This window comes from Pongo abelii, chromosome 1 (assembly GCF_028885655.2).
Source record: "Pongo abelii isolate AG06213 chromosome 1, NHGRI_mPonAbe1-v2.0_pri, whole genome shotgun sequence".
Taxonomy (NCBI): domain Eukaryota; kingdom Metazoa; phylum Chordata; class Mammalia; order Primates; family Hominidae; genus Pongo; species Pongo abelii.
This window is the reverse complement of record NC_071985.2, coordinates 215914397-215940927: the sequence shown is the minus strand read 5'-3', so window position 1 is coordinate 215940927 and position 26531 is coordinate 215914397. Positions and strand designations below refer to the sequence as shown.

General features: G+C 53.1%; 1 protein-coding gene across 1 annotated transcript in view; it reads left to right on the top strand.

Moving 5' to 3' along the window:
• ARHGEF10L (Rho guanine nucleotide exchange factor 10 like) overlaps nucleotides 1-26531 on the top strand; it is a gene marked incomplete at its 5' end in the record, with an annotated part of 123390 nt that overhangs the window by 56895 nt on the left and 39964 nt on the right. The window contains 7 exon segments of the mRNA NM_001134135.1: nucleotides 945-1060; nucleotides 1620-1747; nucleotides 3240-3340; nucleotides 11914-12035; nucleotides 18156-18242; nucleotides 19515-19738; nucleotides 24081-24235. Coding sequence (NP_001127607.1) covers nucleotides 945-1060; nucleotides 1620-1747; nucleotides 3240-3340; nucleotides 11914-12035; nucleotides 18156-18242; nucleotides 19515-19738; nucleotides 24081-24235 — 933 coding nt within the window.

The window sequence follows — 26531 nt, the reverse complement described above, 5'->3', positions numbered from 1 at the left end:
ATCTCTAGCTGCCACCTCCTACCCCCATCTCACCCTTACTCCATCTGTATCATCACTGGTGATCTGGGCCCCCTCACCCCATCACTGTCCCACCACACTGATATCTTTCTCCCCACCACCTCCTACCACCCACCATCGTTAACTGACTGCTTCCTCCGCCACTTGTCCTGCCAAGGTCATAAGCTCCGGAAGAATGAGGACCCTGTCTGTCTTGTGTACTGCTGTCTCCAGTCTCTAGCATGGAACCTGGCACACGATAGGCCCTCAGGATGTCTTTGAACAACTTGCTGTTCGTGGGCTGCCTCAAGCCACAGTGCCTTTGCACACGCTCTTGTCTTTCTCTCCTGGCAGTGCCCACCACACTTCCAGCCCCATGCAGGCCCCTCCTCTCTCCCAGGCACAGCTTGCTCTTGGTCTTGTGGTCTCATACAGCCCTTTGTACAGATTGACTGTGGCCTGGATCTCAGGTAATAGACTTCACTCTTGAAAGGATCTGGCTTTCCAGCTAGTCTGGGCACTCTGGTCAGGGTAGGAACCGGATGTTACTTTCTGGATCTCTTTCTTTTTTTTGGGGGGTTGGAGTCTTGCTCTGTCGCCCAGGCTGGAGTGCAGTGGCGCGATCTCGGCTCACTGCAAGCTCCGCCTCCCAGGTTCACGCCATTCTCCTGCCTCAGCCTCCCGAGTAGCTGGTACTACGGGTGTGCGCCACCATGCCCGGCTAATTTTTTTCTTTGTATTTTTTAGTACAGACGGGGTTTCACTGTATTAGCCAGGATGGTCTCGATCTCCTGACCTTGTGATCCGCCTGCCTCGGCCTCCCAAAGTGCTGGGATTACAGGCGTGAGCCACCGCACCTGGCCCCTGGATCTTTTTTGTTGTGAGCAGATGCTTGGCTTCTTGTTAGCGCCTTCACCTGTGCCTGAGTTGGTCTCTTCTCTGCCCAGATAAGGTGTACCTCGGCCCCCCACGCCTCTTCCAGGAGCTGCAGGACCTGCAGAAGGACCTGGCCGTGGTAGAGCAGATCACGCTTCTCATCAGCACGCTGCACGGCACCTATCAGGTACGTGGCCTGGCCTGACCTTTTTGGCCTGAGCTCCCCGGTGTGGGCAGTGCCTGGATTCAGAAAGCTGAGTAGGGAGGGGCTCCTCTCCTGGCCCATGCCCCCCGATGCGCTCCTAGCTTCTGAGCTCCCGTTGGCAACTGTCGCTGCTGAAGCTCCATGTCCCTGCCTGGAAGTCTCTTTTGCGGCCGCTGGTTCGGGCGCATCCTGTGGTTTGGGTTGAGCGGAGCCTGGCTGTGGGGCCTTTGTTTGTTCTCTGCACAGTGGCCATTCCGTTATGTGGCCCCTCCTGGGCCTCTACCCAGTCTGGAGGGGAAGCTGGCTGCGATGGCATGTCCCTCTCAGAGGAGGGCTCCAGGTGGGATCTGAGCCCACGGCTGGGAAGCCTGGGGCATGGCAAGTTGGCCTCCTGCGTGGGGCTAAATATGCAGCCTCAGTGAGGCTCCAGGACTTCTTCAGTTTCTCTTCCTCTGGGATGCTGTGATTCCCATAGGATCTGGTGTGGCTTTTGGGGAGCCAGTGGGCTGTTTGCTGACGTCATTGGCCTCCTGAACCCTAGAACCTGAACATGACTGTGGCTCAAGACTGGTGCCTGGCCCTGCAGAGGCTGATGCGGGTGAAGGAGGAAGAGATCCACTCGGCCAACAAGTGCCGTCTCAGGCTCCTGCTTCCTGGGAAACCCGACAAGTGAGAGGAGGGGGTCTTGGAGGGAGGGCTGCTGCCTCTGCTGGGCTTCCAGTGGAGCAGGGGATCTGGAGAGGGTACCTGGAGCCCTCTTATTTGTCAAAATGCCGTGGTGGAAGTGGATATGTAGGCATCGTGGGCCATGTCTGGGATAGCACCTGGCATGTAGTAGGTGCTCATGAAATGACTGTGGAATGAATGAATGAATGAACACCCTGGTCATATCCTGGATAAGCCTGGCCCACTGTTAGGATACTCAGACACTCTGCCATTGGTCAGTTCCATTTGCGCTGTGTCCTTTTCAGTCACATCAACCTATCTAGGCCCCCAGGCCAGGCCCTGGGTTTCCTCTCTCTGGACCCAGCCTCCCCCCAGCACCACCTTACCCCCAAAATGCCCACCACAGGAGCTGTGCACGGTAGACCCCAACTGAGGTTTGATAGACGTAGCTGTTCGGCCCGGCAGAGACAGGGAGAGGGATCTTTCGGGTCCTCCTGGGGCTTTGTAAGTTGGGTCTTTTTATTTCCATTTTACAGATGAGGAAGGGGAGGCTCAGAGAGTTACAGGAGAGGCCGAAGGCCACATCGTGAGAGGCAGAGCTGGGACCTGATGAGGTCTGACTCTGAAGCCCAGGCCAGTGCAATGAGGGGGCTCAATGCCCAGGTTTTGGCCTCCAGGGTGGGGTGAGGGTGGGGATAGAGTGTCACAAGCACAGTGGCTGCAAGGAAGAGAAGGTTGGAGCACTATCATTTGAGGTAGGACCATGGGCTCAGTCCCCCAGGGGACCATGTATGGGAGTCAGCAGCTTTGAATCTGCTGCCCCACTGCTGAGTGGCCTGCCCGTCTCCCTTCTTCCATCTCCCTTCTCTCTGCCTTTCATTCTCCACGTGCACCCTAGAGGCGTGTGACACTGTCCTGCCCACCTCCCAAAGGGATGGGAAGGCCCCCACTGTTCCGAGGTGAGAGGACAGCATGGTGACAACAGCAACCTCTGGTCACCCCAAGCGGGTGCTTAACCCGATTCATTCATTTCTTCATTCATTCCTGTGTCCACTCAGCAAACATTTACTGAGCAACTGCCCCATGCCAGGTGCTGGGAACAGACCCAAGTGAGACCCATTCCTCCCTCTAGAGGCACGTGGTCAGACATGTAAGGTGTCTAAGGCCTGTGGACAGCTGACCGCTGACCAGGTGGAGTCGCAGCCTGCAGAGGCTCTGCCGGGCACAAAGCCAGAGGCTCCTGGAGCCAGGCTGGGGAGCGTGGCTCGGCCACCCTGGCCAGGTACCTCCCTCTGGGGGCCATTGTGGGTGGAGGGATTCCTCCCCCAGGGGACCGAGGCTTTGCCAAGCCACTGACCTCTTTGGCCACGTTTTGGGGATGCTCTGACCAGACCTCCTTGATCTTCAGGGCGCGTGGGTTGGAGGAAGTACTATGTGACAGCTGGGGGAGCCTTAAGTGGCCCTTAGAAGGCCACTCTAACCCTTCTCACCGCAGGTCCGGCCGCCCCATCAGCTTCATGGTGGTTTTCATCACCCCCAACCCCCTGAGCAAGATTTCCTGGGTCAACAGGTTACATTTGGCCAAAATCGGACTCCGTGAGTATAGCTCCAGGGAGAGTGCCTCAGGGGGCAGGGGTGCGGAAAGGGGAGGTTTGGGGTGAGTGAGGATACAGGATGGGTGTTCAGGGTCAGTGGGGGGCAGGGAGGCTTCTGAGTGGGAGGGAGGCGGTGCGGTGGAGAAACAGCTGGGGCCAGAGCTGGAGGCTCTGCTTTGTGACCCTGGACAAGTCACTTTGCCTCTCTGAGCCTCAGCTTCCCCATCTAGGAATTGATGGAACTTGACAGAAAGTAAATTAGTGGTTGCCAGGGACCTGAGAGGAGAGGGTAATGGAGAATGACTGCTAAGGGTTTTTTGGTGGAGGTGATGAAAATGTTCTAAAATTAGATGGTGGTGATTGCTCAACTCTGTGACTACACCAAAAATCAGTGACGTGTGCACTTTAAAAGGATGCATTTTATGGTAACTGGATTATATCTCAATAAAGCTGTTACCCAGAAAAATGATGCAGGTTGGACTATACTGATTCTCAAAGACCAAAGACCTCGTTACTATGTTTTTCTTCCTGTGCACCCCATGGTATGAATACAGATACATGAATGGATATTTACATGCCCTTTTCTGAGTATTTTTTGTGCATCTTTTTCATTTCACATTCACAGTAGCCCTAAGAGTTAGGTCTGTTGAGAATCTCTTTTTCCATTGAGGATTCTGAGGCCCAGAGAGGTGCGGGGACTTGCCTGAGGTAACACAGCAGGAAGGGGCAGATCTGGGCTGCAGACCCTGGGTGGCCTCTGCCTCCAAAGCCCAGCCTTGATCCCTGTCCATTCTGCTTCCTTGGTTGGCAAGAGTCTGTCTGCAGACTGCAGTCATTAAGTTATAATTACTTTACCTGTCCATTTTTTGAATTGGTGAGAGGCTTATGTCCCCTCCAGACAGAGCTATTATTCCCTATGATGTACTACAGTTCCCATTTGCCGATGCCAGCCAATAGCAGGAACATTTTTTTGTTTTTGTTTCTAGTATGATCTTTCTATAGAGAAGCATACATTTTCAATAGGTTTTAACACATTTATGGAAGGCCGGGCGTGGTGGCTCACGCCTGTAATCCCGGCACTTTGGGAGGCTGAGGCAGGTGGATCACGAGGTCAGGAGATCGAGACCATCCTGGCTAACATGGTGAAACCCTGTTTCTACTAAAAATACAAAAAATTAGCCTGGCACACACCTATAGTCCCAGCTACTCGGGAGGCCAAAGCAGGAGAATTGCTTGAATCTGGGAGTTCGAGTTTGCAGCGAGCCAAGATCATGCCACTGCACTCCAGCCTGGGCAACAGAGCCAGACTCCATCTCAAAAACAAAACAAAACAAACAAAAAAACATTTCTGGAAAGAAGTCAGGACCTTTGGCTGGGCGCGGTGGCTCGCGCCTGTAATCCTAGCACTTTGGGAGGCCGAGGCGGGCAGATCACCTGAGGTCAGGAGTTCGAGACCATCCTGGCCAATATGGTGAAACCCCATCTCTACTAAAAATATAAAAAAATTAGCCAGGTGTGGTGGCACATGTCTGTAGTCCCAGCTACTCGAGAGGTTGAGGCAGGAGAATCACTTGAACCTAGGAGGCGGAGGTTGCAGTGAGCCAAGATCGTGCCACTGTTCTCCAGCCTGAGTGATAGAGTGAGACTCCGTCTCAAAAAAAAAAAAAAAAAAGAAAAAAAATAGGAAGTTAGGAACTTTGTCACTGGTTTTCATTAATTGAAAAAACTGTTGAGACTCTACATAATTTTGGGCATGGGGGAAGACTAATGACAAAAACAGATCTCTGCTCTCAAGGAACTTAGATTTATGAGGAGCAGGCAGGTGGACATTAAATGGGGAGCAAATCTGCAAGCAGGTGTTATGCTGTGCAGGGCATAGAGCTGGGCTGGGGCTGCCATCTGGGGGACCCTTGAGGCGGGTACCTCAGAAGCTGCACAAAGATCTGGTCAGAGTGATCCGGGCATGGGGACAGCAAGTGCAAAGGCCCTGAGGTAGGGACAGAAGGAAGCCCAGAGTGGCCAGCACTGGCAGATGAAGGGGAGGGAGGTAGGTGGGTGAGTGTGTTGTGGGCAGGTTTTCTGGGAAGCCGGGGAGAACCGTATGGGATTTGTTCTGGGCATGATGGGAAGCTGTGCATTACAGCATTGAGAGCTGGATAATGTCCCGATCTGATTTTCATTTAAGTGGGTCATTCTGGCTGCTGTGGGGAGACAGCATGGGAGGGGCAGGTGTGGAGGTCGGGGCAGGAATGGGGAGGGGTTGCCTGTGGAGGAACCTGGACCAGAGGCTTCTACTCAGCCCATCCCTTCTTGGATCCAGTGCTGATATTGCTCTGGCCTCAGCTGCATGTTTCTGGGTGACCAGAAGGCCTTTGGAGGGTGCAGAAAGGGTTTTAAGTGGAAGCTGCCCTGTCCCTGGCAGAAGACTTTGGGAATCCTGGCCCTCAGAAAGGCTAATGTGGCTTCCCTGCCCCCTGGGCCATGCGCTCCCCTCCCCACCCCTTGCATCACTTCCATCCTGGGAAGTGCCCAAGCCTCATGTCTACACCTGCTTTAAAGGCAGATGAATGTCCTGTTTGAACTGCATGTGCTTTGCTGCATGGGGCTTGGTGCTGGAGGGATGGGAGATGGCGATACGGGCAGCCCCAGCTCTCGGCAGCCTGTGAAGATGCTGGGCTGCCTTATCTCCACACAGCTTCACTGCAGCAAAAGTTTTAATGGAAGAAGAGTCATTTGAAATCTTATTTGAATGCCTGGGTTCCCCTGGGGCTTGAATAATTTGTTTCTTTTATTTTGCCAGTATTTTTTTTTTATCTGCAGTGGCTGGTTTGGGAGGGGACGATAATATGAGCCTGTTAGAAATAGAATACGTTAAAAACATTTATTCACAAAGGCTGTTATTCCTTTATTTTATTTTCTATATCTTCCTCCCTCCCTGACTACAGTGTGTCAGGATCATAATCTGAAGATTGAGAAAGGAGAGGGATGTGGTGAGGGAGCCTGGGATCTGGGAGAGGGGATCAGCTCTGCCCTTTGGAGGGGCAGGGAGCCCTGGGGAATCTGGGGACCCCGTTCAAACCCCAGAGTGGCCACCACCATGCTGTGTGGTCCTGGGAAAGGCAGACTCCATCCCGAGACCCAGTTTTCCTATTTATGAGTTGGACTAGATCTCCAGGGGCCCTGTTGCATTCTTTGGCACACAGGAAGGTTTGAGAGGCAGTAAGGGGTGGTCCTCAGCACCATGGGAAATGGAGCCAGACCGTGTGGGTCTGTTCCCAGCTCTGCCACTGACCAGCTCTGTGATCCCGGCAAACTAACTCTGAGATGCCTTGGATTTTCCACCAGAAAATGGGGGAAATGCCAGTGCCCCCTGCACAGGGCTCTCGTAAAAATGTGGGGAGATGGTGCATGGAAGACACCTAGACAGCCAGCCCTTGGCACATAGGAGCTGTGAGAGGGGCTCCTAGGTCAAGGAGTGTCTGCATTTCAGATGGGGAATGGCCTTTCTGAGGTCACACGCTATTTAGTACAGGGCCAGGATGTCTCCCTACCTCTTTCTACCGGTTAGGCTCTTGTTGGTAAAAGCTCCAGAACAGGGCTGCAGATGGAAGGTCCCAGAGAAGGAAGAGGTGAGGTAGGGGGCTCCCTCATTTCCCTTCCTGTACCCTCCCCCGCCACCACCTGCTCTGCTTACAAAGCTGCATTGCTGCCCCTTACCCTCCCCCGGCCCTTGGAGCTCCTCCCACCCATGGCCCTCCTCATTCCCACCTCTCAAGGGGACATGGGCCTGGCAGGCCATGGCTAATACCAAACTCACAGGGACATAACCAGGTGGCCCGAGGCAGTGAGCCTGAGCGCAGGGCTGGGCCCTCCCTTGCCGCCTCTCATTTAGTTTAGTTTTCCGGCCCATAGTCGTCACACTGATGCCAGTATTCCTTCCGGTGATGACTCCAGCTGCTGGGTCCTGAGCACAGCCCTGGCAGAGTGTGAAGTGTGTTTTAGACCTCATCATGTCTTTAACCCTCACTGCTGTCCCACAGGCTGGTGCTGGGATCTGCCCACGCCCTGAAGCTGGAACGGATGGGTCTCCTCTCCAGGAGTAGGGCCGAGGGCATGGCCTTGGAGTCCGACCCTGGTTTTACCCCAGCTGGGAGAATGTGGCTACTTGCCTGGCCTCCCTGGACACCAGTGGCCCTCTCTGTAGGGGACAGGTGGTTGGATGAGATGCCTGCTGAGGTCCAGCCCAGCCTGACATCTGTGGCTGTGGCCAGCAGCATCTCCGTGGTGCTGGGGAGGTGTGAGCGGTATCTTGAAGGTGGCTTTAAGTTTGGGAAGTTCGGGAAGAGCAGTAAAGGCACGATACTGGGACTGAGCCCAATAGGAGTCTGGGAGGCAGGTCGGGCTGGAGAAGCAGGGCAGGGCCTGCGGTGGGGTCAGCTGCCCTCAGTAATAGCAACGGTCAGAGCATGAGCAGCGAGGACAGTGACCACCATGGCTGCTGTTTCCGGAGTGCCTGGTGTCGCTGGTCGTGATATATATGATTTCCAGTGCTCACAACTCCAGACGGTTGGAGTCCTTTCCCCCATTTTCTAGATGAGGCCACAGGCTCAGAGAGGGTTAGTACTTGGCTCCTTGTCACATAGTGAGTTGGAGACTGAGGTGGGATCTGCCCGGGCCCTTCTAGCAGATCACGGGGGATTGTTCTGAGGGTGGTGGGGGATCTGCAACCCTGGAGCTGCTCCCTGTGTTCCATGAGGAGCTCTCATGCCCAGGGGGTGTTGGCAAACAGAGCCGGGTGCTAAATAAGCCCCCACTTAGCGTCAACTGGAAATCGTGGCTCTGCTGTCGGTGCCAGTTCTTAATGTCACTTATCCCAAGCGGGCTTTCAATTTTCGGCGACAGCAGCCTTCTAATTTGGTCTCTGTCACTCTGGTTTTGTGACGGGAACAATGGCAGTGGCAGATGGGGAGCAACGACTCCATTTTCTTGTAACGTCCCCAGTTGCAGGCAGGGAAGGCACCATCTGGAAGGAGAAGGTCAGATCATTAAAAAAAAATACATATGAATAAATTGCCAGGACTTGATGGGCTGTGGGTGTTCGGGGAGGAAAGAGAGGAGCTGAGCTCTGGGTGCCCTGGTGACAGGGGCTAGGGCGGGGAGATGCTCGCTCACTCAGCTCCTGCAGGTTGTGGGGTGAGGAACTGGGGGTCCAGACCAGAGCTCTCGGCTGGTAGAGGTGAGGGTCTGCTTGATTGTAAGTTCCTTGAGAGCAGGGACAAGCTCTCAAATCTTGCCTGTCTTTATTTGCTGCCCAGGGGCTTGTCCAAGAGGCAGCATGGCGAGCCCTGGCACACTAGGAGAGGCTAGGAGAGCCGTGCTGCCCTGGGACGAGCTGCGTCGCAGGCACCGTGCAAGGCTCCCCCGTGGGTTAGTTCCTTGGCACCTGGGCCTTTCCCTGCTTTCCCCTTTCCTCTGCTGGCCACAGCGTGGAGTGCGGATGGAAGGACCTGTCTCCCGTGATGGCTGTGAGGATGCAGTGAGGCAGTGTGGAAACGGTGAGGTGCGGGGCACATAGAGGTGTCTGTTATGGCAACGCGCGTGCCCTGTGCAGTCGTGCCCTTTCCCTGAGGGTCTCTCATGTCGGCCTTTCCTCCCTGGTGGCAGGGATCAGGTCTTACATGACTCCGTTTCCAGGGCCCAGCAGGGTAGAGGACCAGACATGGAGGATGCCTCTGGGCCCATTTCGGGAATGAGTTCACCACTCAGTGACTCAGGCCGGAGGGTGTGAGCCCGCCGGGTGCTGGCGCCTTCACATCATCATGCCTGACATTTGGGAATGTCTTTCACTTCTCAAATAGCATCCTCACCTGCCACCTCATTCCAGCTCCTCTTGCTGTGCCAGCATTCAGGTGCCACCTCTCTCGGGCAGTGACGGCATGAGGGCTGCTCTCAGGGTGGTCCTTCCTCACTCATGTCCAGCCCTTCTCTCTGACCCGGCAGGATCTCTTTGATGAAAGCGAGTCAGATTAACGTTCATGTCATGGGTACATCTGACAAACCTGGAAAATGAGGCTCTGAGAAAAGAGACTTTTTGTTCATGTCCCTAAATGTACTGATGGTCTATGGTGGGTCCAGCCCTGCATGAGTGGGTTGGGTGAGGTGTAGAAGGAAATAGGGTGGGAGGTTTCAGCCTTCACCGAACACTGGCATGGTTGGGGAGCCCCTACTTCCGTGTGCACACACACGCACGCATGTATACATGCACATGTGCACACACACAAAGGAAGAAGAGCCACACTGGTGGAGCGGCAGGGAGTAGCTGTGAGAGGTGTGATACCCTCTGATGGGCTGAGACAGCAGGTGGTGGAGGCCAGGGCATGGAGACATGAGCGGTGCAGGCCTCTGAGAAGGAGAGGAGCCAGCCCTGGGGAGCTGAGAGGCAGTGTTCTGGACAGAGAGAACCTCTGGGCCCGTCCCGGTGAGGTTGCTGAGCACAGTCCAGCGCGGTGGAGCCAGTGGCCGAGGGAGGAGGCCGGGGAGGGAAGGGGCCTTCGTAGCTCTTCCAGGAGAGTTTGGATTTTATTCTGGGCGGACTGGGACTCCACTGATGTTTCCAAGCAGGGGAATGGCGAGGCCAGAGGTAAGTTTTAGCAGGATGGGCCTGGCTGCTGAGCGAAGATGACTATAGTGTCAGGGGGCCCCAGTGTGGCTGGCGGCATTCTCAGGTTGACCTGGTCCGTCCTAGGGGAGGGGCAGGCTGGCTGTAGGTCCCAGCTTCCTCTCTGTCACAGAGGAATGCATGGGGTCGGGAGGCTGCATCACAACGGTTCAGTCTGTGACCTGCACTTGTGGCTCCGGAGCTCTGGGTGCTCCTCAGCTTGGGGTCACTGCAGTAAGTGGCCTCTCTTCCTTGGGCCGTCTGTCCATGGCTCTGGCTGCCTGCGACAGAGCTACTCTAGCATCACCGTGCCCACAGGCCTTTGCGACGGAGCATCAGTGGCCGCAGTTGCTGAAGGCTGCCTGATTTAGTCCAGAGAATTCAGTCTTGGGTGTCAGATCTAGGCCTGAATCTAGGTGCTGCCCGCTAGCCATGGCTGTGGCCTGGCCGTGTTACTAAATCCCTGAGTGCCAGTGTCATCCTCTGTGGAGTGAAAAGAATGATTCTGACTGTGCTCAGCGATTGTGAAGACTAAGCCAGGGCATAGACGGTGGTGCTCAGTGTGGTGCCTGATGTGTGGGTGCATAGTAGGTGGTGTCTTCATCATGCTCATCCCTGCTGTGGGCTTCCTGGAAGGGAGTCCTCATAGGGAGTGTAAAGAAGGAAGGGATCCTCCTTCAGGGAGAATTCTTCAGGACAGATGGTGGTTTATTCCTCCCTCCTTCCTTTCATTCATTCTTTTCAGCTATGTTTTTTGAGCACTTGCTATGTGCCTTGCAGTGTGCTGGGTGTCAGGGGACAGTGGTGAATGAGACAGTGCACTTGCTATGTGCCTTGCAGCGTGCTGGGTGTCAGGGGACAGTGGTGAATGAGACAGTGCACTTGCTATGTGCCTTGCAGTGTGCTGGGTGTCAGGGGACAGTGGTGAATGAGACAGTGCACTTGCTATGTGCCTTGCAGTATGCTGGGTGTCAGGGGACAGTGGTGAATGAGACAGTGCAGACCCCCACTGACTACAGCTTTGATATTAGAGACTTATGGAAATGGACCATGGATGATTTTAGATCGTTATGAAGGCTGTGAGGAAAGTAAGACAGGGTCTTTAGAGTGATTCCTGAGAGAAGGGGCCACTGTAGTCAGGGTGGTCAGGGAGGACTTCTCAGAGGAGGGGACGTGTGAGCAGAGCCCCGAGCCATGTAAAGGAGCTTCCACAGAGAATGAAGTTTAGCAGATACTCTTTAGCATGGTGATCTCCCATGGTGAGTCCTGGGTCTAGGATCGGGGTAGGCATCTGTACTTGTAACAGGTCCCTGGGAGCTTTGAGGCACAGCTAGGGTGGGTGAACTGGAGGCAGGTGGCTTCCTAATTTCAGGGTAGTCTTGAGCAGGAGTGTGATTCTCCCGTATTTCCATCACCACCACTGTCAAGTGTGAGTGCTGCAATGGCGACCTCCTGTCCTCTGATCATTCATGGTCTATCTCCTACTCTGCAACAGAAATTCAAGGCAACAGGGGTCTGGACTCTGTTCAGCATCTTAACATTTTTTAAAACCCTTTTACATCTGTTATTTCATTTGATCCTCACAACAACCACAGGACGAAGGCATTTCTAGCATTCCTATTTTCTAGGCAAAGAAATTGAGGCTCAGAGAGTTGGGGTGACTTGCACAGGGTTGTTCAGCAGTAGGGTGGTCAAGCTGGGACCTTGTTTTTCAACTCCCTGCCTGAGACCCTGGCCACGGCATCACTCCTGAGGCTGGATTTCGTCTCAGTCCGGCAGGAATAGGGTGGGGAGTGACTGGATAGGGCCAGGCTTCTGGGGCCTGCGGTGGCTCCCTGGGGCTTAGAGGGCTCCTCATGGCCCGGTTGGTCCTTGGACTCTGACCAGCTCTACCCACCTCCTTCCTCTTGCTGTAGGGGAGGAGAACCAGCCAGGCTGGCTATGCCCGGATGAGGACAAGAAGAGCAAAGCCCCGTTCTGGTGCCCGATCCTGGCCTGCTGCATCCCTGCCTTCTCCTCCCGGGCACTCAGCCTGCAGGTGAGTGGAGCGGATCTTGCTGAGCCGACCTCGAAGGTGGCTGCGGCTCCCCCTCGCCTGGGAGAACCAGAGTTTCCAGGGAGCGCCCACAGCAGGGAAGGCTCAGGTTCCAGCTGCGGCTTCTAAATTCTTACTGACAGAGTTGGTCAAGCCTTTTTGTTGCTTCGGGAATCAGCGTTCCCACCAAAAAAATGGAGGTGAACGACCACTGTGAGTCAAGTGAATGGAAAATTCCATTATTTTGAGATAATAAACAGCAATGATCTCATCTGTTGATGGCATGGCTCCAGATCATGCTGAAGCGGCTGTGCCAGCCACTGTGGGTTGGGTGCTTTGTGGTCCGCCAGGCGGGAGCCGGCTTTGGCGCAGGGATTGCCCTCATCATGGGATGCTCCAGCGCCATCAGGCCTCCCGTGTATTGAGCACCTTCTGTGCCTCCTGGTTTTTTCCTGTCATTCTCTTATTTTGATATCTAGAAGAACCTTGCGAGTAGATGTTTCTCTATCCATTTCACAGATAAGGAAATTAAGGCTAAGACAGGTGCTATGATTTTCCAAAAAGGACATAGCTAGTAAGAATTTGAACCTTGCCCTGCCTGATCACAACACCCAGGGTCTTAACCATGAGGATGTCCAGCCCTCACGGGTTACCTGCCCTTATACCCTGTCCTAGCTCGCCCTCCATTTGGAGCAATTACTGCCTCCCCTTTCCCAGGGAGATGAGGTCATCTCAGCTCCAGGGATGGGAGCACCAGTTGGGGACCCAGGCCCAGATTGGTGAGCCCCAAGAGATGTGCCGATTGGGCTATAGACTGGGGATCTAAACAGCTAAAAGAACAAATCCTTGAGATATGAGTTCATTTGTTCACTTGTCCATTCTGCATGTAATTTTCTGAGCACCTGTTGTGTGCTAGACCCTGGGAATACAGTGGTGACTAAGACATAGAAGGTCCCAACGCTTACGTAGCTTTGAATCCTAGCAAAGAGAGAGAGACGCAAAAACTCAGCAAACCAAAGGAAATAGAAAAGAGTGAGGTGCGTAATAAAGACATCGGGGCCACAATAGATACGTGGGTGGGTTGAGGTTCGGAGATGGCCTCTTGGAGGAGGTGGCATTTAAACTGAGATCTGAATGGCAAGAAGGATTCAGCCCAGGGATGGGAACAATATTCCCAGTAGACAAATGCACACAGAGGGTGCAGCAGGAAAAGTGGGGGAAGCCAGGTGAGGCAGGAGGAGAGAGGGCGGGCCCCGAGGTCAGCTGGTGGGTGAGCTGGACCATGCCAGCCTTGCAGGCTGGGTCACCTTTGGATTTCGTTCTCAGAGCAGTGAAAAGCCTTGGAAACAGATGTTTCCCAAGCTGGGGACTAGCATGATTTGATATATAGTTTGCATTTTTTGGATCCTTCTGGCTGGTGTGTGAGAGTGAATTGCAGATAAGAATGGATACCAGGACTGAGCATGGTGGCTCATGCCTGTAATCCCAGCATTTTGGGAGGCTGAGGTGGGAGGGTCACTTGAGTCCCGGAGTTCAAGACCAGCCTGGGCAACATAGTAAGATCCCCGTATGGCATGAACCTATAGTCCCAGCTACTTGGGAGGCTGAGGTGGGAGGATCGCTTGAGCCCAGGAGGTTGAGGCTGCAGTGAGCTGTGATTGCACCACTGCTCTCCAGCCTAGGGGACAGAGTGAGACCCTGTCTCAAATAAATAAGTAAATAATACAAAAGGAATGGATGTTGGCTGGGTGGGGTGGCTCACGTCTGTAATCCCAGCATTTTGGGAGGCCAAGGTAGGTGGATCACTTGAGGTCAGGAGTTCGAGACCAGCCTGGCCAACATGGTGAAACCCTGTCTCTACCAAAAATACAAAAATTAGCTGAGCTTGGTGGTGCACACCTGTAGTCCTAGCTACTGGAGAGACTGAGGTGGAAAAATCACTTGAACCCAGGAGGCGGAGGTTGCAGTGAGCCGAAATCATGCCACTGCATTCCAGCCTGGGTGACAGAGTGAGACCCTGTCGCAAAAAAAAAAAAAAAAAAAAAAAAAGAATGGACCTGGAGGGAGCAGCTCAGAGCTCAGCTCAGGGTCCTGCTGAGACGTGGCAAGACTTGATGTGGGTGGAGGCCAGGGCTGTGACTGGAGTAAGGCACCCTTGCCTCAGGCACAAAATTTCAGCAGATGTCAAAAATCTCAATAATTAAGATAAATACTATTTTAATGCAGTGCATAAATATAATCAAATCAGCAAATTTCTCCTTGTGGTTTGGCCGCTGTTTTTGTCTCTTGATACATAAAGGGCCAGGATTAGGGTGAGGCAAGTGAGCCAGGGTCGTGCAAGTGTAGGGTGAAGTTTTGTCTGTATTTAAACTTTTAAATAACTATTCATTGTGGGTTTTTTTGCATTAATATTGATTTTTTTAAAGTTGCCTTACTCTCTCTCTCTCTATATATTTTTGTGACTGAGTTTTTGGTGCCCTTTTAAATTTTGTACCCAAGCTAGGTGCCCCAGTCTATCACCCTAGTCCGTGGGCGAGGGAGGTGGACACATTGGAGATGTGTTGGGATGGGACTGGCTTAACTGGTGATAGATGGCGTATGCCAGATGGGGGATTACCTGTGGGCCCCGGGGCCTTGGGCTGGAGGCAGCGACCATGGAGTAGGGAGTATCAGGGCCCACTGTGCCTGCGGGCAGCTTGGCCTTAGTGCATCCCTGCAGAAGGCTGGCCCTGGGTGACTTTATGGTGAGCGTTGGATTCTCCTGTCTCGCCCAGGGACTTGGGTCTCTTGAGAGTACAGGATGCAGGCTGAGCCCTGACAGATCAGACCCCAGTGGTGGAGTCACAGACTGGCCACTGCCTCCAAGGCCTCCCCAAAACAAACCCCCATCCAGGTGGGGAGCCTCTGCCACCTCGAACCGGGGGAACCAGGGCCCACGAACCTCCTCAGTGTGAGCTCTCAGGGCCCAGGAATATGTAGGCCAGAAGCATCCTCAGTCCTGCTGGCCCTGGCTCACTGTCTCCTTAGGAGCGCCAGGGATAGTGGTGGGAGGCGAGTGACTCTCTGTGGTAAGGGGCCTGTGGAGCTCCCAGAAGCCAGAGCAGAGCCTGCCTGGCCGCACTTGCTAGGCCTCAAATCGCCGTCCCCCTCTGCCCACACCCTACCCCACCCCACCACCAGTCCAGACAAATGTGCTCCATCAGCTGTGTGCTGGCAGCCTAATGAATTAGGGCCTGGGAGTACCAAGGCCCTGTCCAATTACTGCAGAAGCAGATGTGACTGTGTGAACCTCTGCCCAGGCCCCCTTCCAGCTCACCACATTTCCAGGCAGTCCTGGGGCAGGGGGTGACTCCAGCTCTGGCTGGCTTCATGGCAACCAGTGGCCCAGACTGTTTGTCTATGGAGGGCTTGGGCTGGGCAGAGGGAGTCGCTGGCCACAGTGTAGACAGGGTCAGCACTCTTGTACCAGTGGATGAGGGTGTGTTGGGTTCTTTCCTTCAAGGGATCAGGGGTGTTGGGGCAGGAGGCAGGAGTGGGTCTCTTGTCTGTGCTGACAGTGGCCCCTGCCCACGCTGGGCCACACCAAGGCCTGACTCAAGGGAATCAGCTGGGAGTGTGAAGGAGCATCAGCAGGGGCCACCTGCCTTGGATTGAGTCCCAACAGTGTGACATCAGGAATGCTGCCTCAGCTCGTGGTGTCTTAAACTAGGATGGTCACAGCACCTTCCTGACTGGGTCACCTTGAGGATTCAAGGATACTGTTTGGGTCAAGTGCTTAGCCAGTTGCACGGGGCGCAAGTGCTTAGCCGGTTGCACGGGGCGCGAGTGCTTAGCCGGTTGCACGGGGCGCGAGTGCTTAGCCGGTTGCACGGGGCGCGAGTGCTTAGCCGGTTGCACGGGGCGCGAGTGCTTAGCCGGTTGCACGGGGCGCGAGTGCTTAGCCGGTTGCACGGGGCGCGAGTGCTTAGCCGGTTGCACGGGGTGTGAGTGCTTAGCCGGTTGCACGGGGTGCGCTCAGGGATCAAGAAATGGAAGCAAACACCTGAGGACACCCTGGTTCCCAGGAAGGTGAGGACACCAGAGTCTATTCTGTGGCATTTCTGAAGGCCTGACTACTAGGGTGTCGAAGGTTCTTCTTGCACCCCTGGCTCCATCCAAGGGGGAATGCTGTCTCTGGAGGGGTGGCAGGAGGGCACGGAGGGTTCAGCGCAAACCCATTTCCCTGACGGTCAGTCTCAGAGCCTACCTGGGGACAGGGCCTTGGGGATGGGGCTGGGGATGCTGCCTGCTCTGAGATGCTTTAAAACTCGAGCACCTTGGGAGCCTAAGCGGTGTAGCCCAGACTCACAGGGGGTCTGTGGCCAGGCTTGCTTAGGCCAAAGCTCACCAGCCCATTGGGCTGTGTCTTGACCTTCACCGACCTCAGCCAGAACTGCTGTTGGCCGTGTACCCTGTCTCCTGCTCATCCGTGATAGCTCCGCCCTCATAGCCTTGCTCTGATTATGAAATGAGCTAAAATGTGTGAAGTGCTAGAATATCCGATGGGAGGCCCTTGGTAAGCCTTAGCAGCTGCAGAGTACTTGGTACCTGGCCCTGGGCCGGGTGCTTTACACTTTCCCTCTCCAGTCCCCATGGCCATCCTGAGAGATTTCAGGGTCTCTGCTCTGTAGGTGAGGACCTGATTTGTTCAGTACCATCCAGATGGTAACCACTAAGCTGGGGCTGGAGCCGTGTTGGCTGTACCTAAAGCTGCTTCCCTTCACAGCCTCGTGCTCCCCTCCTCTCTTCTGCATAGGGTGCCTTGACTTCCCAGTTTCCTGGCACAGGCAAGACATTTAGGCCCAGGGTCTTGTCTGTGAAGGAGCCATTTGAGTATTTTCCACCATCTTTGATCCGGCTCTGTTGACTCAGCTGACATCAGGGCCCACTGGAGTTGCCACGGAAATGCCTGAGCAGGGGTTGCCGTGGCCTCCTCTCCACCAAGGGAGCAGAGAGAGCATCAGCCCAGCAGAAAGGGCGTGCACCCTCAACTAGATGCAGCCACCAGGAAGCAGAGAAGACAGGGAGCCCAGAGGCCAGGCTTAGCGAAGCCCCGTGCTCTGAATGTGAGGACCCACTTTTTCAGCAGGCAGAACCGGGGCCCCAGAGTGCCAAGGCCTCTGGAATGCAGCCAGGCTTCTGGGGTAAAATTCAACCAGAATAGAAAGAGCCCTGAACCAGGTGTTGAAGGTTTGAATTCTAGCCCTCACTCTGCCACTAACATGCTGTGTGACATTGAGCCAGGCACGCCTCCTTCTGACCTTCAAGTTGGCATCTGCTAAATGAGGAGGCTGGATGAGGTGACCTCTTAGGGCCCTCGCCCATGGCCATTAGAAATTTTGTTAGAATATTCTAACAGTGGGTCCAGGGACAGCTGGGGCCTTCAGCACCAGCAGAGGGCAGCAGCTGCCTGGAAAAGGGCCCAGTGGTCGGCTGCATCCTTCCTCCAGCCAAGAGCTGTCTGTACTCTGTCTTCTTCAGTGTGGCCCATGAGTAGGCCAGGCCATTTCCTAGAAGTGCTGTCCTGGCCAGAGAGAGGGACTGGCCAGGTCTAGCTCAGGAGACAGGCCTCAGAGAAAGGCCACCCAGCGCGGGGTCTGGGGCAGCTGATTCGGGGGGAGCAGGCGGAAGGTGGTTACTGGTGATAGCGGCGACAGGCTGAGCCCTGGTTTCTGTGCGTGGCCCTCACAAGCCGCCCAGCCCTGCCACTCACCTCCTCTGTGGTCTAGGGCAGTCACCTGCCGTCTGTGACCCTCATTTCCCTGTCTGTAAAATAAGGAGGGGTGGGCATTAGTGGCTTTCAAGAAACCTTACCTGGAAGCTGCTCACTTTCAGAGACCCTGGGCTGATACAGAGCCTCCTGCAGGCCTCTTCTAGCCGGAAGGTTCTAGGAAAGGAAGAATAAATGTGAGCGTGTAGGAACTGCCTGGAGAAGCAGGCACTTGTGAAGCATGTTGCTTTCCTGGCCCCCACCCACAGGGATTCTAATCCAGGGAGAGTTGGATGGGGCCCAGGAATCTGCCAAATATTGGCATCTGGGCACCTTGATGACTAACCTCACATGTACCGTCTCTGTCTCTGCAGCTTGGGGCCCTGGTCCACAGTCCTGTCAACTGTCCCCTGCTGGGTTTCTCAGCGGTCAGCACCTCCCTTCCACAGGGCTACCTCTGGGTGAGTCACCCCCCTGCCCAGCTGGGCATTCTGGCCTCAGGACAGGAGTAGGGAGAGTGGCACCTGGGAGGGGGTGCTGGAGACAGCAGCTGCCTGCCTCATCTCACACAGCTTCATCCAGCAAGGTCTTCCTGGGCACCTCTGGTGCCAGGCACTGCATTTGTAGTTGGGAGGTGCAACCTCATCTGGGGCAAGAGAAAACCAGGGAGCTAATAAGAGTGTGCCTTTTGCAAATGGTGACAGAGCTGAGAAGGAAGTGAAAGGGGGAGCTGTGCAGAGGGCCTGGGTCTCAGGGTCTTCACCCCTGGAGTCAGGAGGCAGGGCTGGCTAGTGCCCTACTCATGCAGACATTCCAGCCCACCTTTCTATCCTTGGGCTTCCTGGCAAAGCCTCCCTTGATTCAAGTGAGGTACCCTCCACCTATGTTCCTTGTGCTGCAAATTGTGCCCTGTCATTGCTGCTCCCCTTCTGAGAGTGATTTGTTCCTCATCATTTCCCATGATCTAGCACATGGTATATCCATCCATCCATCATCGGTCCATCTATCCACCCACCTATCCATCTATTCATCCACCCACCCACCTACCTATCCATTTATCCATCCAACAAGAATATACATTTAATCCATCCATTTATTTGTCTGTCCATCCATCCACCCACCCATCAATTCATTCACCTATGCACGCTTCCATCTATCTATCATCTGTCCACCCATCCATCCATCCATCCATCCATCTTTCCATCCATCCAACAAGAATATACATTTAATCCATCCATTTATTTATCTGTCCATCCATCCACCCACCCATCAATTCATTCACCTATGCATGCTTCCATCTATCTATCATCTGGCCACCCATCCATCCATCCATCCATCTATCCATCCATCCAACAAGAATATATTGAGTATGTATCTATCATATGCTAGACACAGAAGTAAAACAATGGTCAACACAGAGAAGGGCATTTTAAAGGGATGGAGTAGATGTTTACTTTATATTGGTTGAAATGCACCCTGCAGAGGAGGAAATAGAAAGCTGACTGAGTATTTAGACCACCTTAGCTCCTTACCTGATTTCCTGTGGGCCCTGAAGCTTATTTGTTGCCATGGCAGCTGGGGATAAATGACCTTTGTGACGGCAGGATGTGTGTGGGCAGGAGAAGGGATGCTTCTCTCAAGGGATGGGGTCCTTGGGAAAGCAGGGGCTGAGGTCCTCCTCTGCTCCCTCCTGTGGTTCCCACCTGATGGCCTCTCTGGGTCTCTGCTCCCAGGTCGGGGGTGGACAGGAAGGCGCAGGGGGCCAGGTGGAAATCTTTTCCTTGAACCGGCCGTCGCCCCGCACCGTCAAGTCCTTCCCACTGGCAGCCCCTGTGCTCTGCATGGAGTATATCCCGGAGCTGGAGGAGGAGGCAGAGAGCAGAGACGAGAGCCCGACAGCTGCTGACCCCTCGGCCACAGTGCATCCAACCATCTGCCTCGGGCTCCAGGATGGCAGGTGAGGGGTCTGGAAGGAGGGGTGAGAGCAGCCTCTGCAGGGCTGGGCAGTGGGTGGGGGCTGTCCCTGTAGCCTTCCGGATCTGTCTGTTGCCCACCAACATTCTCTGCCCCTGGTCTCCAGGAAGGTGGGCACCAGAGCTGCCCAGTGTGGGAGCCAAAGTGTCGGGAGCTGCCTGCAGTGCAGTTGCCTGGCTCCTCCCAGGCAGAATGGCTGGTGGAGGTGGATGCTGGCTCTGCTGTCAGCCAGACCTGGGTTTGAATTTCAGCTTCCCCACTTCCTTGCTCTGGGTCCTGGGCACTCTTTTAACCTCTCTGAACCTCAGTTTCTCATCTGTAAAGTGGGGACTAGAATCCCTCCATGCAGGGCTGCTGTGAGAGCCCACTGAGACACAGCCACGTGAGGCCTTCAGTTCACTTAGCTGTCATTGAATGTTCACCATATGTGGCCCCCATTCCCCTTGCTGGGCAGGGTGAGGGTTCCAGGGTGTTTCCAAGTCAAGAGGTTACTACTGGCAGAGGGGGCTGCCTTCTGTAAGACATCTGGGGCTTTGTGAGTCAGCAAAACCCTGACTCAAAGCAAGGAAGCTCAGGGCAAGCTGTGGCCTGTGCAGGATGGGTAGACCACCTCCCGTAGCGGAAAGGGAGAGGGAATGTTCATCCTGTGCACTGGGAGGTGAAAGTGAGGATCAGTGAAGATCTGAGGTGGACCGTGCCCCGAGGAGTCCAGGGCCTGGGACTGCTGTGTCCTGTCCTCCCTACGTCTCTGTGCACTCCACCCACTCCTAGAGAGCAGGAGACGAGATGAGAGCATGTTTCCTGAGCACCTACTGTGTGCTGCTCAGAGGCGAGCCTCATAGCCACTCCTCTGTAACGCAGAGGTCGTTTCCTCCCCTTTCCCACACAAGGAAATGGAGTGAGGAGCAAAAGCTAAGGTTACCAAGGCCAGCTGGGAGCCACTCTAAGCTCCGCACAGTCCAGGCTTGGCCTACAGCCAAGTGCCCAGCAAGGGCCTGGACCTAGGAGGGGCCTTACAGGACTTTCTTTTTACTCCCTAAAGAAACCACATGCCCATTAAATCTCCCTCCATTCTCCTGCTTCCCACTCCCACCCCGGAAACCAATAATCTACTTTCTGTCTCTATGGATCTGTCTCCTCAGGACACTGTATAAATGGACTCACGTAATAGGCTCATACTCCACGTACATTTCATGTGAATGGACTCACGCTATGCACGTTTCATGTGAATGACTCACACGCTATGTACGTTTCATGTGAATGACTCACACGCTATGCACGTTTCATGTGAATGGACTCACGCTATGCACGTTTCATGTGAATGACTCACACGCTATGCACGTTTCATGTGAATGACTCACACGCTATGCACGTTTCATGTGAATGACTCACACGCTATGCACGTTTCATGTGAATGACTCACACGCTATGCACGTTTCATGTGAATGACTCACACGCTATGCACGTTTCATGTGAATGACTCACACGCTATGCACGTTTCATGTGAATGACTCACACGCTATGCACGTTTCATGTGAATGACTCACACGCTATGCACGTTTCATGTGAATGACTCACACGCTATGCACGTTTCATGTGAATGACTCACACGCTATGCACGTTTCATGTGAATGACTCACACGCTATGCACGTTTCATGTGAATGACTCACGCTATGCACGTTTCATGTGAATGACTCACACGCTATGCACGTTTCATGTGAATGGACTCACGCTATGCACGTTTCATGTGAATGACTCACGCTATGCACGTTTCATGTGAATGGACTCACGCTATGCACGTTTCATGTGAATGACTCACACGCTATGCACGTTTCATGTGAATGACTCACACGCTATGTACGTTTCATGTGAATGACTCACACGCTATGTACGTTTCATGTGAATGACTCACACGCTATGTACGTTTCATGTGAATGACTCACACGCTATGTACGTTTCATGTGAATGGACTCACGCTATGCACGTTTCATGTGAATGACTCACATGCTATGCACGTTTCATGTGAATGGACTCACACTATGCACGTTTCATGTGAATGACACACACTATGTACGTTTCATGTGAATGACTCACACGCTATGTACATTTCATGTGAATGACTCACATGCTATGTACATTTCATGTGAATGACTCACGCTATGTACGTTTCATGTGAATGGACTCACGCTATGCACGTTTCATGTGAATGACTCACGCTATGTACGTTTCATGTGAATGGACTCACGCTATGCACGTTTCATGTGAATGACTCACACGCTATGTACGTTTCATGTGAATGACTCACACGCTATGTACATTTCATGTGAATGGACTCACGCTATGCACGTTTCATGTGAATGACTCACACGCTATGTACATTTCATGTGAATGACTCACACGCTATGTACATTTCATGTGAATGGACTCACGCTATGCACGTTTCATGTGAATGACTCACACACTATGTACATTTCATGTGAATGACTCACACACTATGTACATTTCATGTGAATGACTCACACGCTATGTACATTTCATGTGAATGACTCACACGCTATGTACATTTCATGTGAATGGACTCACACTATGCACGTTTCATGTGAATGACTCACACGCTATGTACATTTCATGTGAATGACTCACTAGGTACATTTCATGTGAATGGACTCACACTATGCACGTTTCATGTGAATGACTCACATGCTATGCACGTTTCATGTGAATGACTCACACGCTATGTACATTTCATGTGAATGGACTCACACTATGCACGTTTAATGTGAATGACTCACACACTATGTACATTTCATGTAAATGGACTCACACTATGCACGTTTCATGTGAGTGACTCACATGCTATTACATTTTATGTGAATGACTCACTAGGTACATTTCATGTGAATGGACTCACACTATGCACGTTTCATGTGAATGACTCACACGCTATGTACATTTCATGTGAATGACTCACACACTATGTACATTTCATGTGAATGGACTCACACTATGCACGTTTCATGTGAGTGACTCACACGCTATGTACATTTTATGTGAATGACTCACCAGGTACATATCATGTGAATGGACTCACACTATGTATGTTTCATGTGATTGTCACATGATGTACATTTCATGTGAATGACTTACGCTATGTACATTTTGTGTGAATGACTCACTAGGTATGTTTCATGTGAATGGACTCACACTATGTATGTTTCATGTGATTGCCACACACTATGTACATTTCATGTGAATGACTAGGTACATTTCATGTGAATGGACTCACACTATGTATGTTTCATGTGATTGCCACACACTATGTACATTTCATGTGAATGACTAGGTACATTTCATGTGAATGGACTCACTATGTATGTTTCATGTGATTGTCACATGATGTACATTTCATGTGAATGACTCATGCTATGTACATTTCATGTGAACGACTCACTAGGTATGTTTCATGTGAATGGACTCACTATGAATGTTTCATGTGAATGGACTCACACTATGTATGTTTCATGTGATTGTCACATGATGTACATTTCATGTGAATGACTCATGCTATGTACATTTCATGTGAACGACTCACTATGTATGTTTCATGTGAATGGACTCACTATGTATGTTTCATGTGAATGACTCACACTATGTATGTTTCATGTGAATGACACACTGTACGTTTCATATGAATGACTCACATGCTATGTACGTTTCATGTGAATGACTTGCACACTAGTACATTTCATATGAATAGACTCACACTATGTATGTTTCATGTGAATAGACTCACACTATGTATGTTTCATGTGAATGACTCACACACTATGTATGTTTCATGTAAATGGACTCATGCTATGTGGCCTTTCCTCTCTGCTTCTCTTAGCATCATGCCTGCAAGATCCATCTGTGCAGCATGTGTCAGTACTTTGTTCCTTTTATGGCAATGAAGTAGGCATCATTGCCCCATTTTATAGAGAGAACTGAGGCTTAGCAGTCCAGGGTCTGTCAGACTGGAAAGTGGCACGTCTGGATTCGAACTCAGGTCCACATGACTCTGAAAATAGCTCTCTCAGCACCTTTACTGTGCTGCCTCTGGAGCCTCCCTGAGTCCTCTTCGTGACAGAGGTCAGGGAGGATACCATCCCAGAAAACCATGGAAAAGTGAGCTCCCGCATGGTGGAGCTATGGCCTGGCCACACAGCAGACAGGTGTGGCTGAGAGGGAGCAGCTCCCTGGGCCCTCTCCCTAGGAGGGCATGGGAGCAGTGAGTGGGTGGGAGTGCTCAGTGTGTCAGGACCGCTTCTCCAACCTCTCCCCGCAGCATCCTCCTCTACGGCAGTGTGGACACTGGCACTCAGTGCCTGGCGAGCTGCAGGAGCCCAGGTCTGCAGCCTGTGCTCTGCCTGCGACACAGCCCCTTCTACCTGCTCGCTGGCCTGCAGGATGGGACCCTCGCTGCTTACCCTCGGACCAGCGGTGAGGACTGGGGGGAATGGGGGAAGGGGGGCAGCCCTGGATGGCAGCTGGGTGCCAGGTTCTCTACCAAGAGAGGATACAGGAGGCTGGGCAGGAATGAATTGGGAAATCTGAGTGCTGAGGGCATTTGGAGATCCCTGAGCCCCACTGGGGTTCAATGGGTGGTCCCCCATACGTGAATACCTGATGGAATAGGGTGCTTACTACCATGTAGGCAGTGGAAGCTGTTGGCAGGAGACTCTAGTGGATAAGAGAGGTACTCGCAGGTCGGAGAGACCTGGCTTCCCGTTCAGGCTTTGCCCGATGACAGCTGTATCCCTTGCTGCGTGGCCTCCCTTCTTTGGTGCCTGGGACTCTTCATGAGAATAAGGGCACTGCCCACCACTCATGGGTCCTGGAAGGTTAGACAACTCCATGAGAACAAAGCACAGGGCCAGGCCCAGGGCTCAGTGGATTCAAGTATCTCCATCTGGGTTGTTTTATTGAGCCATCCCTAGCACAGGTTACGATGTCAGGAGGGCAGGAGGGCAGGAGGGCAGGGCTAACCGTGTTTGGGCTGCTGTGCTCCAGGACAGGGGTAAAGTGCTTAATGCATGTGTGTTATCTTAATTTTCATGCACCCCTTGAGAATTTCCTTTGCTTTACTGAGATGATGCTGACTGGGGACCAGACGCACCTTCTCCCCAGCCATGTGGAGTGCTGTGGTCCCCATCCTCTGGGCTTGTTCAGCCCCGATTTGATGAAGGGGGCTGAGTAGAGAGTGTAGCCAGCCCCCAGTCCCCTAGAAGCGGCAGAGGAGCCTGAAGGGCCCGCAGCGTCTCTCTCCTCTGCCTTTTCTGCCAGCCAGGCTGTGATTGCTGCATCATCACAGCCTGTTACAGGGTTATAAACGGATATTTGTACTGAGCTAATTTTTTTTTTTTTTTTTTTTTGCCACTTGGCACTGTGTTGGTCTTTTTAATTAGCTTTTGATAAGGCATTTATAGTTTTTAATTAAAGGGGGAAGAGGGAGGGAAAAAACCCTTCTCACCGTCAGACAGAGCGTGCATGTGAATGTAAATGTGGGCTCAGATCTGCGGAGACTCACGGGGAGTTCTAGAGGGGCCACTCCCGACCGGCTCCCATGGAACACTGTGAGCCCGGCCTGTGCCGCCCTGGCGCTCTGGTCCCCAGCTTGGGTTGCCTTTGGCCCATTCCCTCTTACTGCTCGATTCACCAGTTTGGGCACCTGGGTTGGAAGGAGGTGAGGCTGCCCTGACAAGGACCACAAACGGCAGACGTGTAGCGTTGCATATCCTAGAGGCTGGAAGCCTGGGGTCCGTGTTTGGATGGGTCATGTGCCCTCAGAAGGCACTAGGGAAGGGCCTTACTCCCAGCTGCTTCAGGTGTTCCTTGCCTGTGGGAACAGAACTCCAGCCTCCACATGGTGTTCTCCCTGGCTCTGTCTGTGTGCAAATTTCACTTTTTTATGAGGACACAAATCATATTAGATTAGGAACCTGTCCCTCTCCAGTATGAACTCATCTTAACTAATTACATCTCCAATGACCTTACTTTCCAAGGAGGTCATATTCTGAGGTACTGGGGGCTGGGACCTCAACATACAGATGAGGGGGCACAGTTCACCGCAAAACATGGGGTTTGGGGTCCACCCATTGGCTTCTAGCCTGGGGTTGGAGCCTGTTAGTCAGGACCAAGAGAGCCACTGGGACCATTGAACCCCACGCCCTCATTTTCTGGATGGGAGCAGACTGTTCAGAGCCCCCTGACTGAGCTGAACCTGCACCCAGTACCCTGCCTCCCAGGCTAGAGCTCTCTGCAGACGTGAGGGGGCTTTGGCTTGTCCAGGTAGAGTGGAGGCCATGGGGCCTGAAGGCTGAGATGTTCTACCAGCTTTCCTACCTTGCAAACGTGTACACCAAATGCTTACTGAGCACGTACTCTATGCCATGGACACAGTGGTGAGCAAAATGGACAGGCCGCCTGCTCTCATGGAGCTTACAGTCTATAGAGGGAGAGGGAATCGGTTAGCAAACAAGCAGAAGTATAAGATTATACGTGGTGCTGAGGGCTCCTACAGAAAGGAAAGAGTGTTGTGTGAGAGCCTCACTACCCAAGTGTGGGGTGGGGTGTGCCGCAAAGGCCTCCCTGAGGAGGGGGATCCTGAGGCTGAGATCTTAAGAAGCCAGGCAAGTGGAGAGTTGGGGGAATGGTGTTCTCGGCAGAGGGAACAGTACACACAAAGGCCCGGAGGCAGGAGAATGCTTGATTTGGTGGGGGAACCCGGAGAGGAAGC